At 41.4% G+C, this 15,128-nt stretch overlaps 1 protein-coding gene across 1 annotated transcript in view; it reads right to left on the bottom strand.

Annotated features, from left to right (window-relative positions):
* Nucleotides 1–2,115: 2,115 nt before the first annotated feature.
* The window catches only part of USH2A (usherin), a 461,429-nt gene continuing 448,416 nt past the window's right edge, over nucleotides 2,116–15,128 (bottom strand). Inside the window, exons 65-68 of the mRNA XM_087718552.1 lie at nucleotides 13,620–13,703; nucleotides 11,944–12,188; nucleotides 3,638–3,862; nucleotides 2,116–2,791 (exon numbers count right to left, since the gene is read on the bottom strand). Coding sequence (XP_087574678.1) covers nucleotides 2,702–2,791; nucleotides 3,638–3,862; nucleotides 11,944–12,188; nucleotides 13,620–13,703 — 644 coding nt within the window. The 3' untranslated portion in view covers nucleotides 2,116–2,701. The remainder of the gene's footprint in view (nucleotides 2,792–3,637; nucleotides 3,863–11,943; nucleotides 12,189–13,619; nucleotides 13,704–15,128) is intronic.

Below are 15,128 nucleotides of genomic sequence, written 5' to 3' on the forward strand. Positions count from 1 at the left end.
TAGGTCTGCACAGTTGAAAAAACTGGAATTTGTAGACTTAAGCTTCCCAATATTTCTAGGAGCAATACCTGTGCATGAAAGTGTCTTTTAATTCTTTGGCAAGGGCACAAGCAATATTGAGATTTCTTCTTGCTTTTCCTTTCTCCCTCAGTCCAGTCAAATTACATTCTTACAGATCTCTGGTTTCATAGAGACACTTAATGATAATAGCCTTGAATGTCCTCAGTTGCATATGATAGGTTGGAAGAAAACCAGGATTCTACTGAGTCTTGCACAAATAGAGTCTGTTCTCTGAGCCTCTTTGTGATGTTTTATTGTATGCTTTCAGAAATCATAAGCATATTTTTAAGTAGATAATTATTCCCTTATTTGCAATATGAAAAAGGGCAAGAATTGAAAGATGATATCCCAAAGCCAGGCTTATACTTGATCCTTCAATATTCTTTGCTGAATATTTAGACAGATTTTGTATCAATGTAACACCACCAACATAGAATAAAATATACAAAGCTATAAGCCTGCCCTGTTATAAGATATAAATCTGATAATAAACATAAGCATGGCAACTTTTGAATGCTTATGTTTTTTAATAATCTTCCATAGAAAGTGTGATGGGTATGTAATGAAAGTTGTAGCTCCCACTCTCTCCAAATGACTTCACAATTAAGAATAAAAACCCACCACTTTAATATGAATTATACAATGTATAATAAGGATTTAAAATTTCCAGACATTTTAAACTCTACTCTCTTGACTGTTGTTGGTTTTTCTTAAAATGAACACTTGACATTTGAATTTTATATGTTCTACCATACTGTTTATCATCTTGCTTGATTACACTTGACTTATATCAAAACAGCTTTCATGAATCTGTTTGAAAATAGTTAAATAATTGTTTGTTTGACAACTGAGAGGGACTCAGGACTGATTCACCTTATTTAGTCAAAGGTAAGTGACTTTATACTTCAGATACTTTATATCTTCCTAAAGATGCAAGTTATTTTCTTATGAAACAGAAAAAGTAAGGTTACTGTGCACTAATGTTTATTCACAGCTATGTGCTAACAACATTCGACCGACTATTGTAAAAAAAAATGCAATCGATCAATATAAAGGGGACACAATGAAACAAACGAAAATCATTTTTTAATTTGAAACAATATCCTGCAGCTTGACAATATATTACATTTCTGATTGTGAAGGATCAGTTTTGATATGAACTATTAAAAAATAATGATGAAGAACACTTGAAATTCTGCACAGGTAGTCCTCAACTTACAACCAGAATTGAGCCACAATTTTGTTAAGTGGGCTTTGCCCCATTTTACGACTTTTCTTGCCACATCTGTTAAGTGATTCCCTGCAGTTGTTAGTAACATGATCGTTAAGTGAATCGGGCTTCCCTTGGACTTTGCTTGTCAGAAGGTTGCAAGAGGTCACACGACCCCAGGATGCTGCAACTGTCATAAATATGTCAGTTGCTAAGTGTCTTAATTTTGATCCGGTGACTCTGAGGAAGTGTGAAAAATGGTCATAAATTCCTTTTTTCAGTGTACCTTTGAATGGTCACTAAACAAACTGCTGTAAGTTGAGGACTACCTGTATTAACAGCCTTGATCAGTATATCTTACGCTGCACAGGTTTGTCTCTGCTGCCCTGAGCACTTACAGAAATCTTATTCCTCACAACTCTGGTTTTTATAGTTCGGAGTGCTGTTAATTCAAATTTGTCCGCCTTTTTTCTATTAGGGCACCAAAGCTTTACAGTGGCTTTGTCTTCTGAAGTACATATTTGCCACCACAGTGGTCTGCTTCTGAACTTCCCAGGCTTGAAATGTTAATCTCTTTGCCACAGAAGCAGAACTATATATGTGCCATGGCCATAGTAGTTAATATGGGACTAATAGGTATATTTCCGCTTAGAGAAATGCCATGATTTTTATTACAAAGTATAGCATTTGACATTGGATCATGTGAGTATCAGAATTAACAGAACACTAAAGAATATCAGCTACAGCCAGCAGAAAAACATTCAGTTAAGCTAATTACTGACACAAAGGAAGCATTTTCCCACACAAGCATATTTTACTATGTAAGCATGGAAAAGTCAAGATAGAATAGCTATACATTTACATTTTGGTTACTTTACCCCTATCTATAACCAATAAATTATTTGAAAGATTTTGCTGTATGGCCGAAGGAACTAATTGAAGCATAGTATCATAATAAAGTATAATTAAGCATTTCTTTTATGTACTCTTAAGTTGTTTTAGCAAGATTGTTGATTATCTTAATTTCTTATTAATTAAAGGTTTTCAGTAATTAATTTTTGTGAAGAGTTCAATATTGTTCCTTAATTTCCTGCCTATGCTAAATTTGTGTGTATCTTTACTTTTTCACCATTTTATTCAATCAATTCCTGCAATGAGCTGAATAAAGGTTTCTGTAGTACTGTTTATTTGCAAAAAAAATATGCATTAAATATATGTACCTCTCAAATAAATACATTTGATCTAGACAATGTGTTACAAGAAAAGAAGCTTCTAAGTTTTGATAAAAAGAAAATAGCTTTCACATACATACAGTTCAAGATGTAATTCATAAACACTAGAAACATTTCAGAAGCATTACTTCACAATAACTACAAAGAGAAAATAGTCAAGAGTCCATATTTTTCTGTTCTGTGGCAACGGCTAAATAACCTACAAGTGTGTATCAGTAAATGATGTATGTGGCTTGGTGACAGTACTGAAGCTTTTGATAGTGCTCACAAGATCTTCATTGTCTGCACACTTAAAGCAATTTTAAGAAGACAAGAGTTACAAAATAAACACATTGAGTCCTCATTCAGGCTATTTTTTAAAATCAACAAAGTTTTATTGCTGGTTAATCTAATCCTATAATTTACTTAAGTAAAAGACCATGCTGACCCAGCGAAATTCACTGTTTGCCTCTCCTCCTCAAAAATTTCAAAAAATATTCAAAACACTGAATGCAGCTATGAGCTCTTAAAATCAAAGATGATTATTACATTTGGTTTCCCCAAATTTGCACACTCTTTGTAGTTGCCACTTGGGACTTTACGTTTCAGCATATCCTTGGCTGAGAAAACCACTGTATAGAATAGGGGATAATATTTATCACAAGGAAGGTTATGGATGAAGTTCCAAAGTGAATAGATTTTGCAGACAAAGAGTGTTAAAATTAAATGAACAACATATATGCTGCCTAATTTTATATAGTAGGATAACATTGCTTCACTCTCGGACATTTTATTTATTTAAAAGATTTGTATACCCATCTTAGAGAACAATTCAACATGCACTGCTAAATGCATATGCTGCATATTAGGAGAAGAGGCATTTTCCCCCAACAGATTGATTTTCTAAGCCTATTATGTACTGCAGCTTGCACAGTTTCTGGTTACTGATTGTGCTTGCCTACCTTACGGTAGTAAAGTTCAGAAGATCTGGAAAGGACTGGATGACTTAGCGCATATGCACAATTAATATTAATACCCACAAAGGCCATTGGTCTCGTTTTACCATTGGGTTATTTAGCATGATTGACATTAGTTACAAAGATTATGGTATGTCAGTATTTGAAGCTAAATCAGTTGTCTTTGTAAATTGACTTACCAAATTGCTGTCATGGCCATGAATAATGGCATCCCAAACAGTATTTTCTACCGAGGACTTTTTCTCAGATGCTTCAATGAGCTGACTGATACTTCGATGCAGGGAATCTTGGGAAAACCTATCCTCTATCTGGCTTTGGCTTGGCCCCTGAAGGACAGAAATGTTTCTACTGCTGTGTATGCTCAAAGGTGATGCTGGTCCTGGAATTTTTGTATCTGACAGTCCCTAGGAATAGAAGCAAACAAATGTTTTTTTACTTTTTAAGAACCAAGGTATCATATTGCACCTTCCCCTAAGGACTCTTCCTTATTGTAGACAAGGGGTGTCAAACTTGATTTTATTGAGGGCCATATCAGGGTGCATTTGACTTCAGGGGCAGGGGTGGGCGTGGCCAGGGTGGGCAAGGTCACCATGTGTGGCCCTTCCAGGCTCTGTTTTCAGCCGTGATGGCCTCTTGCCCGCCTCTGCCAATGAAAATGGAGCTCGGTGGGAGTGTGTGCAGGTCACCAAGTTCCATTTTTGATGGTAGAGAGTGGCAGGAGGCTGTCACGACTGTTTTATCTTGCTGAAGCACCGTGGGCCAGTCCGCTGTTTCCAGGGTGGCCCTACAGGCCAAATCTAAGCACCTCACAGACTGGATCTGGCCCGTGGACCTTGAGTTTGACACCCTTGTTGTAGACCATTCTTAATTGATGACGGTAGAGGTAGGCTATATTCCAGCAGAGTTTACAAATGCAATATGTACATCAATTATCCCTTCAGCTATTGTTCCCCACGGGAAGCATAGTCTACTGCAATGTAGCCTCACGAGTTGGACTTCAGCATGCAAGACACACAAAGTACCAGCACAAATGCCAATCCAGTCTAAGGAGCCCCTCTTAACCTGCAACACTGACAAGTTTAACTATCTGCTCACAGATTACCAAAGTTTTGTGCTTTAAGAGTTATATTATGAAGGGTGGCACATCAGCTTAATTTTCAGCAGTCAAAGGTAAGCAAACTTGATTGCATTGCTCCTTTATTACAGAACATAAAACCAAATATTCTTCATTTGTCCAGCTACTTTCCCCCCCACCCTCGGCAGTCAAAATTATACTCGAAATCATATCAACCTAATTTCAGGTCCAAAATGCCACACAGCAACAAATGAAGCCCCACACAAGATATTATGACAAAAATTCAAGACTGTCAATGTTTGCAGACTTGCTCCACCCAATAGAGTTCACTACCTCCAAGTGCATTGTGTAGCTTTTGAGTGTGACGCTGCAGGAGGACTCCGATGTATCGGCCACCCTCTCAAACTGAGATTTAAAAGGGAAGAAAAGTGTTACTTGTTTAATCATCCAGGCGCTAAAACAAATTTTCTCTTGTAGGTTAGGCATCAACAAAGGCTTATACTGAGTAATCCAGAAGGTCAGTGAGAAGGAGGCTCATAAAATTCCAATATCTTCACATAAAGTGATTCTGATCTGCAGTGTCTTATTGCCCCATTATACAGTCCCCCCACTACACCCACCCACCCACCCTCAAAATAAGACGTAAAAGAAAGGAAAGCTGTTAGCAGTAAAGGCTTATGGTGACTGAAAACCAATTTGTTTTCACCGACAAATTTGCCTAGCATTTGTATAGGACTGCAGTGGTCGTGTTCTGAATTCAACGCAATAATTGAGTTAGATGTAAAAGCAGCACTGACAATTATCAGCACTGTATGCTGTGTGACCTTGAAAAGGATAATAAAACTGAGCTACTCTTTCAATCTAATGGGGAGGGAGCACAAAGAGCAAGAAAAAGAGAGACTTCCTGGCAGTTAGAAAGGTATCTTTCTCAAATGTTTATGCAGACATATGCATTGCAAAGGCTTACCTTATCAGAGCTTGGTGATACTTGTGAAGATGAGATAACAGGGACTTGTAAAGAAGTAGCAATAGGAGGCTGGTGTTGTGAATTATCAGGGAAAGAGGGAAACATCATAGGTATAGGAAAGAAAGGAGGGGGGAGTGAAGGCAGGTAGAGAAAGTGTGAAGTTAGAAGGCAGAACAAGAAGAGCACTTCAGATCTTCTAAAGCAGAAGACAAAACAACCACCACCACACCAGAAAAGCTGAGGAAATGAGAAAGTGAAACATTTTTGAAATATAAATGTTCCCCAATTGTTGACTGACTTAGAGAAGAAATTAGATAGTGGATTATGCTGAAAGTATATGCAATTTTTGACAAATAGGTTGGCTTAAATGTACATCCACAAATGTCCATGCCTAGCATATGTCGGCATATAGTCATGGCCACATGACCATTGAAATGTGTTTGGACAATACTGGCTCCCTTGGCTAAGAAATGAAGATGAACACCATTCACTAGAGTCAAACACAACTGGAAACATTAACCTTTACCTTCTATACTAGAGTGGCTAAATTTTTTTTTGGGGGGGGGGATGTAGCTGGAAGGGATCACCAATACAATAGAAGTAGACACTTTGCACAAACACAGTCCAAGAGAGTCTCTTCTGATATGGCCAAAACCTACTAGATAGCACCTGTAAATTTAAAATGGAGTTTTATCTTACACTGTCATTAGTAACAAATAGTATTTTGTTGCTGGTTTTTATAAAATTGGAGGACGGAAGCCATAAGTGTTTGAGATAACCTTCTGATTCTGTCCTTCCTGTGTAATATATACCAGTAATAGTTAAATATCTGAGTTAGAGAAATTTCTGCTTCTTGCTTGGTTAAAGTTTGTTAGAGCATTGTCAGTCCAGCACAAAGAGATTTTAAAAAATCCTTTGTGTTTATTATTTATTTATTTATTTATTTATTTATTTATTTATTTATTTATTTGTCTTGTATGCCACCCACTCCCGAAGGACTCCGGGCGGCTCACAATAGACAAGGGAAGGGGGGGAACGAAACAAAGACAACATATTAAAAACAAAACCAACATTCACAATTTCCATGGAGGTAGATGCTTCTCAGCTCCCCCCAGCCTGCTGGAACAGCCAGGACTTGGTGGCTTTGCGGAGGGCCGGGAGGGTAGTAAGGGTCCGGATCTCAACAGGGAGCTTGTTCCAGAGGGCCGGAGCTGCAACAGAGAAGGCTCTCCCCCGGGGAGTCGCCAGCCGACATTGGGTGGCAGATGGAATCCGGAGGAGACCTAACCTGTGCGATCTAATTGGTCTGAGAGAGGTAATCAGGCAGGAGGCGGTCTCTCAGGTACCCAGGTCCGATGCCATGTAGGGCTTTAGAGGTAGCGACCAGCACCTTGAAGCGGATTCGGAGACTGATAGGTAGCCAGTGCAGCTCGCGGAGGATAAGTGTAACGTGGGTGTACCTTGGTGCACCCACAATTGCTCGTGTGGCTGCATTCTGGACTAATTGAAGTCTTCGAACACTCTTCAAGGGCAGCCCCATGTAGAGCGCATTACAATAATCCAGTCTTGAGGTCACGAGGGCGTGAGTGACTGTCTGAAGGGCCTCCCGATCCAGGTAGGGTCGCAATTGGTTCACTAGGCGGACCTGGGCAAAGGTCCCCCTGGTCACAGCCAACAGATGGTGTTCTAGAGTCAGCTGTGGGTCCAGGAGGACTCCCAAATTGCGAACCCTCTCTGTGGGCGTATAATTTCACCCCCCAGCCTGAGAGATGGAACAGTTAGACAATCTTTGGGAGGGAACATCAGAAGCCACTCGGTCTTGTCTGGATTGAGTGCCAACTTGTTTGCTCCCATCCAGACTCTAACAGCCTCCAGGCACTGGCACATCACTTCTACTGCTTCGCTGAGTTGGCACGGGGCAGACAGATACAGCTGCGTATCTTCGGCATATTGGTGATACTTAATCCCGTGCCGGCGTATGATCTCAGCCAGCGGCTTCATATAAATGTTAAATAGGAGGGGGGACAGGACCGAACCCTGCAGCACCCCATACTTGAGGGGCCTTGGGGTCGATCTCTGCCCTCCGACCAACACCGACTGTGACCTGTCCGAGAGGTAGGAGGAGAACCACCGCAAAACGGTGCCTCCCACCCCCACCTCTCGCAACCGTCGCAGAAGGATACCATGGTCGATGGTATCGAAGGCCGCTGAGAGGTCAAGAAGCACAAGGATAGAGGGGTGACCCCTATCCCTGGCCCGCCAGAGATCATCGATCAGCGCGACCAAAGCAGTTTCTGTGCTGTAACCAGGCCTGAAACCCGACTGAAAAGAGTCTAGATAATCGGCTTCATCCAAGGACCGTCGGAGTTGCGAGGCCACCACTTTCTCAACAACCTTCCCTACAAAGGGAAGGTTGGAGACTGGACGATAGTTGCTCAAAATGGCTGGGTCCAGAGACGGTTTCTTCAGGAGGGGTCTCACCACCGCATCCTTTAGGAGGGGTGGGAAGATTCCCTCCTGGAGAGAGGTGTTCACAATCGTCTGGATCCAGCCGCGTGTCACCTCCCTGCTGGTCGAGACCAGCCAGGAGGGACACGGGTCCAGTATACAAGTGGAGGCACTCACCGCTCCCATGGCCTTGTCCACTTCATCAGGAGAAGCCCGTTGAAACTCAATCCATAAAGCATGCTCAAGACCCTCCCCCGGTACCTCGGCTGGTATCGTGCAATTGGAGTCCAGATCTGTCCGAATCCGAGCGACTTTATCCGTCAAATACTGAACAAATTTCTCAGCTCTACCCTGTAGAGGGTCACCCGCATCCCTCCCTTTCAAGAGGGAGCGGGTTATTCTAAATAGGCGGCTGGGTGCGATTCGGCGGATGCAATAAGGGCGGCAAAATGCGAACATTTCGCCACCCGTATTGCCACGAGATAGGCTCTAATAAAGGCTCTCATCAGTGCTCGGTCTGACTCAGATTTACTGGCCCTCCAGCGGCGCTCTAGGCGTCTCTTTTGGCGCTTCATCTCCCGGAGTTCCTCGGTGAACCAAGGAGCCCTCCTGGAGAGGTCGCAAAGGTGCAATCCGGTTTAGAGCCCCCGCCGCCACTGTATTCCAAGCAGCGACTAAGGGCTCCACCGGATTGTGGACGATAGTGTCAGGTATTTCTCCAAGCGCTGTCTGAAACCCCATTGGGTCCATCAGGCACCTGGGGCGGAACCACCTAATCGGTTCCTCCTCCCTACAGTGGGGGATTGGCTTCCGAAAGTCAAGGTTCAGCAGGAAGTGCGGACCATGACAAGGGCAAGGTTTTAATGCCCTTCAACTCTAGATCACATCTCCACTGCTCCGAAAGAAATACAAGGTCAAGTGTGTGACCCACCGAATGAGTCGAACCTCGAATTACTTGGGTCAAGTCCATGGCTGTCATGGAAGCCATGAACTCCTGTGCCCCATCAGAGCATTCACCAAGTGTAGGCAGGTTAAAATCCCCCAGAACCATAAGCCTGGGGAACTCCACCACCAACTCAGCTACTGACTCGAGGAGCGAGGGGAGGGCTGTTGCAACGCTGTTGGGAGGTAGGTACATTAGCAACAGACCCACTTGACCACCAAGGTCCAGCTTCATCAACAGGGACTCACACCTGACAAACTCCGGAGCAGGGATCCTACGAGGAACTAAACCCTCGGATGATGACAGCCACTCCCCCACCCCTTTTCCTGGGGTCGCGGCTGATGAAGCACCTGAAAACCTTCTGGGCACATTTCAGTGAGGGGGACTCCTCCCTCTGGGCCCCGCCAGGTCTCAGTAATACATGCCAGGTCTGCCCCCTTGTCTAAAATTAGGTCCCGGACAAGGGGAGTTTTGTGAACCACAGACCTGGCATTTAGCAACAACAGCCTGAGACCAGGGCCCTGACAATTCTTGCCACCTGGCCCTGGAGTGGAACTAACAGGGCCGGAAGGAGGGATCTCTGTGATATAGCGAACCCTCCTTCCCCGGTAATGGCCAGCCCTGAAGTTCCCGTCATACCTGCCCCTCCCCATAGTGACCGTGATGCTCTGGCCCTCTCCCGCTACCGTAGACCCCATAACCCTTCCCACAACTCCCGCACCATCCAGCAGGCAATCCTTAACACTCATTCTGGGACGGGAACTAAGTCTGGGCCCCTACCACTTCTGCAGTGGCACTCAGCGGAGGAGACACCAGGCAATACTCTCAACCCTCTCATACACATGCAGCCACTCACCCATGCAGTCCCCACAAAATAAGTTAAACACAGAAAATACAACAATATGAATTTAAAAAAAGTGGGTGCAAACATCAACCAAGCATACCATTCACACTACATTCCTAAAAAATTCGTGGAGCACTGCGCTAGTGCGATGTAAGACAATGGTGTGCAGATGGAGGGCGAGCTGCTCCACTCTTCTCCCCTCCTCTAAGTCCTAGAAGAGCTTCCCAGGCCACAGGTCCAAAGTCAGTAGCATATAGAGTGGCTGTAAGCGGAGAGGTCACGGGATAAAGATCCGGTATTGGTACACAGTTTACTTGAGTATAGCTTTAGGGTTCCAAAATAATTATGCCTGGGAAACTGAAATTCTAAATTACAAATACGCCACTCTCATTATTACACTCCCAAAAGCCCCTGATGTTATCATTATCATCCAGAGTATCATCCAGTTTCTTAAGGGATGTAGATATTTTATTTTTAATGGTGGTTGTGCTTTTAATTCAACTTGAGTTGTCTTTTTTAGTACCCTTAAGTACTTTTTTATGAAGAAAAGAGAGATAAAAATATTCAAATTAATAAACAAAAAGCATCCAAGTTTCTTCCTAAAGTGTGTATTAATTTTCCTATCTCTTGAAGAGATCTTTGAAAAGTGAGCCAGGGCAGTGTCCATGACGTGGGTGCCAATAAACACTTACCACCTGTTGAGCAAATACATTTTATGCATAAGGATAGAGAAGCACTTCCACACAAGAGGGTACCTTGATTGTCATAATATTTGCTTTAGAATTTCTTGCTTAAAACCCTAATTTTCTTCACCTTTGCTATCAGCCTTGAAAGTGGGAATAGAAGACCTGAGATGTGGGAAAACATCCCTGTAGGAAAAACAGGCTCTGGATTATGTATGCCTCTGTAAAAGTTAAAGGTTTCTCCTTTCTAGATGTGTCCGGTTCTAGGGGGAATGCTCATCTCTGTTTCTTAGTCAAGGGGGCTAGTGTTGTCCAAAGACCATTTCCATCATCATGTGGTCAGCATGACTATATGCCAAAGCACACAGAACGCTACTACCTTCCCACCATTTATCTACTCTCATTTGTTTTAGAACTGCTAGATGGGCAAGAGCTGGGGCAAGAAAGGGAACTCACTCCATTGCGGGATGCTTGGATCTTGAACCTGGACAACAAACTCAGTGTCTTTAATCACTGAGCCATCGCGCCTCCCCCCCAACCTTAAGCTTCTTTACAGTGGACATCTTATAGCGCTATATGAAGATGTATTCTTTATGCATTACTTGTGACTTTTCATATACCTTTCAAAACAAACTCTACAATGTTTGGTGTTGCTGATATCTGGTTTCATTATACGTATGTGACAAGTCATAAAGTTAATGCGCAAAGAAGCCTGTTTCCAAAGCTCAGATTTTTTTTAGAAACCTCAGTAAAACTGTACAAAGAAATCCTAAACCAGGCTTTAAGATCACACTTGAATCATCGTAGAAATATTACTGAAAGCAGCAGGTCCAGGCTGCTTGGGACTAGTCCTGGAGTGCAAATTTTTCCCTTTAAGATATCCATGTGGGTCCCAAACTTAGAAATGCTTGAGGAGTAATCTTAACTGTCTACTGGTGAGCCCTAGATGTTTAAATAAAAATGATTGACTTGCTAAACTCCTTAAAATGCTTTTAATATAGGTGCAAGCTGTGAAAATGAAACATTTACCTGCGCATTGCATTTCCTCACCTCACGTTTTAAGGGAAACACATAATTAAGTTGTGCCTTCTGGTGCATTATGGCAAGAGAGAGGGCAACGCAGATCATCTATTTCTGGCAGCATAATGCTTTAAGCATGTGTTTTTTAACCTCAGCTGCTGGAATAAAGGGACTTTTAACTTGGACAACCTTATTCTTTCTTTGGTAAATAAATAAAGCACATTTTTTCCTGCTTTTCTGTGGAAGTGATATGTAGGAAACAATTCCACAATCATAATGTGGTTTAAGAGCCACTGCTATATTAGTAGCAGTAGTTTGCCCTTATTTGTTGTCTTTCAAAGGGTGATTTGGATGTCTTTCAAATATGGATGTGATTTATATGGTGTTGGTTTTATGTGGTGTCTATGGGTGTATCCACGTTGGCCCACAAATCCGCCCATCAATTCTAATACAGGGCACCTCTTCACAGGAAATCCATTTGCAAAACATAGGCAGATCACCATACCATGTGAGTTTCTCCTTGTGAATAGACATTCATTGGTGACATTCTCTTTTGAACTGAGACTAAAGGAGGCCTTTCCCGTGAATACAGCTGCTTGTTTATTTTCCTCTGTAGAATTAGAGACAGGAAAATTGCTAGGAGGATCAAGGCAAGGATCGCCATTAGTATCACAAACCACAATTCTGTGTAGAACATTGCTTGCTTTGTGTTGCCTTTGTTATTTTCTCCTGGAGTTGTCAAGACAGGACCTATAGAATCCAGAAAAAAATGGTGGCAAGCAAGGGATGGACAGAGGGGAGAGAGAGAGAGAAAGAGAGGGAGAGGGAGAAGCAGGAGGAAATTAATGTGTTATTTCAGAAAGAAAATATGTGATTCAGTTGTTCTCTGTTAGTTTTGTAATTTGGGGCTACTTCATCACACCCTTCTCATTTTCAAGGTGCTGCAGTGCCTAAATACGTGAATGGTCAGCGATGCAAAGCTCTTTTCACCTTGCAGATGCTGTTTTAGTGTTGGCATTGCTGTTTGCAATGGAAACACTGGGAAGAAGAGGGCAGACTGTGTGTGTCCGTTGAAATTAAGGCAGATATATCACAATAATCTTGCACAACTGAAATTGGGTGAATATTTTATTCTTTTAGGTATAGGCATGTTGCAAAACACTTTTCTGTGCTTGTGCCAAAGAAATTAGAGTGATAATAATGCCCACTGCAGTTCTTATAATGGCATTAAAAAAATAAAAAATAAAATGAGGCTGTTTGAATGAATAAGTGGGGCAAGATTTACAAAGGATTTCATTGTTCTTGTTTTTCAGCAAAGGATATGTATTTGCAAACGTATCTGGATAAATGTCAGACAATTTGATCATGCAAGCCTGAAGCAATAGCTTGTGAATTTTGAAGGAATACATGTATCAGTGAAATAATAGCATGGAAGCATGCCAAGGCAGTAAACCAGCTAAGCCTTACTCACTCACTCACCAAATGAATGAATAAATAAATAAATGCTAATCTGGCTTTTCCCTTTTCATTAATTGTCTCCTCTATTGTTTTCAGCTTAAGGTAATGTCTTGGCTGTGTGCACACTTCATTCTTGCAGACAAGACAGCAACGATGTTAACGCATAAACATTTTTGTATTGTAAATAACAGCTACCCGGAAGCACGAACAGAGATGTATTAAAAAGAGTTTGACACTCTCTCACTCACTCTGTCAGGGACAAAACAAACTACTTCTGCAAAGTTTGCTAGTTGCATTGAAATGGAAGTTTCCCTTCAAATGCAAATAAGCAGCCTTAGATTGGTGATTTTTGTCAAATTGAGGCATAAAATTAAAAAATAAAATTATTTCTACAAAAAATAACAATGTGTCCATTTATTTGTAATGATCCATTCTGAGTTTGATTTGTGCATAGCAAATATCAAAACTGAAGGAAACTGTTAGTATGGGGGAAACAATTGAAATATTTGTTCTTGATTCATATTTTTATGATCTTATGCTTGACAAAAAGAACTGTATTATAAAATAACCAAAGCACAAAAGATACTTTGTGTATTTTATAATGCATAGATGCAATTAAGAGAATAAACCATTTATTCTATGGACTAAACACTTCATACTTGCAGCTAATAATTATAACACAACTTCCAGACACAATGATGATCAATTTTTTTCAGTAGTTACCAAATCCAGTAGCAGCATTGTACTTGATTACTGGTGTTATAGCACTCCCTTCATCAGTGATGCAAGTCACTTGAAACAAATAAACTGAAAAGAAATTAAGAATTAAAGAAAAGAGCATTATATGCACCTTTTATATTATGATTTCATTTGCATGTCTATATAGAACGAACGCTATCCATTTTGTCTTGGAAGGTATAATATGCATTGATGTTTTTCCTCCATACTTGGAAAGTTTGCAAATGATATCCTTTAATGGGATGCAAAAATCCGGATAGCCACAAGATGGCAGCAAATATTTTTTTTCCTGTTTCTTGTCTGTCACTGAGTGTTCCACTGGATTTTTGTAACCCAGAATTGGAAGTGATCCTAAAACCTGTACCCCTGAAGTATGCCACCAAATACCAATAAAATATATTTATTTTGGTGGGCCTTTTAAATGAATCCCCACATATAATGGGAAGAAGTAGCAACCATCAATGACTATTGCTTCTTCTAATTGCTATTCCTTCGCTACAGTTTAGCAAAACCTGAGAACCACTGAATCTCCTTGAGCTTTTAACATTTTTTTTCTATTGTAATCACTAACTTAAAAATCAGTGTAAGCATGGGAGATGATAATCAGAATCTCTTCTAGACTATCCTTTTATTACAGTAGTATTTCATCAGATTATTTTACTCCCCCCCCCCCAAATCCAGTCTTCTTTCTTACAAAGTGCACAAGTTCAAAAGCTAGATGTAATTATCCAAGAATATTAAAAATTATGGGTAGTACATATTTGGCCAAAGGCTAAGTTTGGTGAGGTAGAGAGTAAAAAAAGCTCCACTTCTCCTTTCATACACCTATTCCTAGGCAAAGATATTGGTAGTTTGCTTCTTGCATTAGCAACTTTGGGATGGAATTGTCAACTGGTGTAAGTAAGTAGGACAGCTCTTATGATTGACCCGGAAGCTACAAAAAACTTGGAATGAAATACTTAGTGCAGCCTGGAATGTCTTTTGATTGAATATATACTATCACATTGGTATTCACTCTCACTGAACCAGTGGTGGGTTACAGACAGTAAGCCCCGCTTCGGGCGTACCGTATCCTGCCCGGAGCACCGGATACCGTTCCGTTCCAGTGTTCCGCAGGGCCCACTTGCCCACCTGTGCTCCTTACTGGTGCTTTATGCTGTTGGCACTTCCATGCACATGCATGGCACGTATGGTGCCTGCACGACACTCCGCAGAGCAGCTGGAACATCGCGGAGGCTTGCGGAAACATCATTTGATGCTAGAACGCATGCGCGCACTGCACCTGTGTGAGTGTGCGCTGCGCGTGTGCATGTGGATAACTCCGGGGCCGTTCCAACCATACCAGTTAGAATGAAATATGGAACCCACCACTGCACTGAACATATAGATTTTCTTAAAGATGATCTGTCCCTAACCTGATTTCCCTGCATTTATTAGATTTATGAAAGCCACTAAATTTGATTCAGCATTTTAATGCTGAATCAATTACCTAAA

Source organism: Thamnophis sirtalis, unplaced genomic scaffold (genome assembly GCF_051295495.1).
Source record: "Thamnophis sirtalis isolate CommonGarterSnake01/CBP01778 unplaced genomic scaffold, rThaSir2_p1.2 scaffold_6, whole genome shotgun sequence".
Taxonomy (NCBI): Eukaryota; Metazoa; Chordata; class Lepidosauria; order Squamata; family Natricidae; genus Thamnophis; species Thamnophis sirtalis.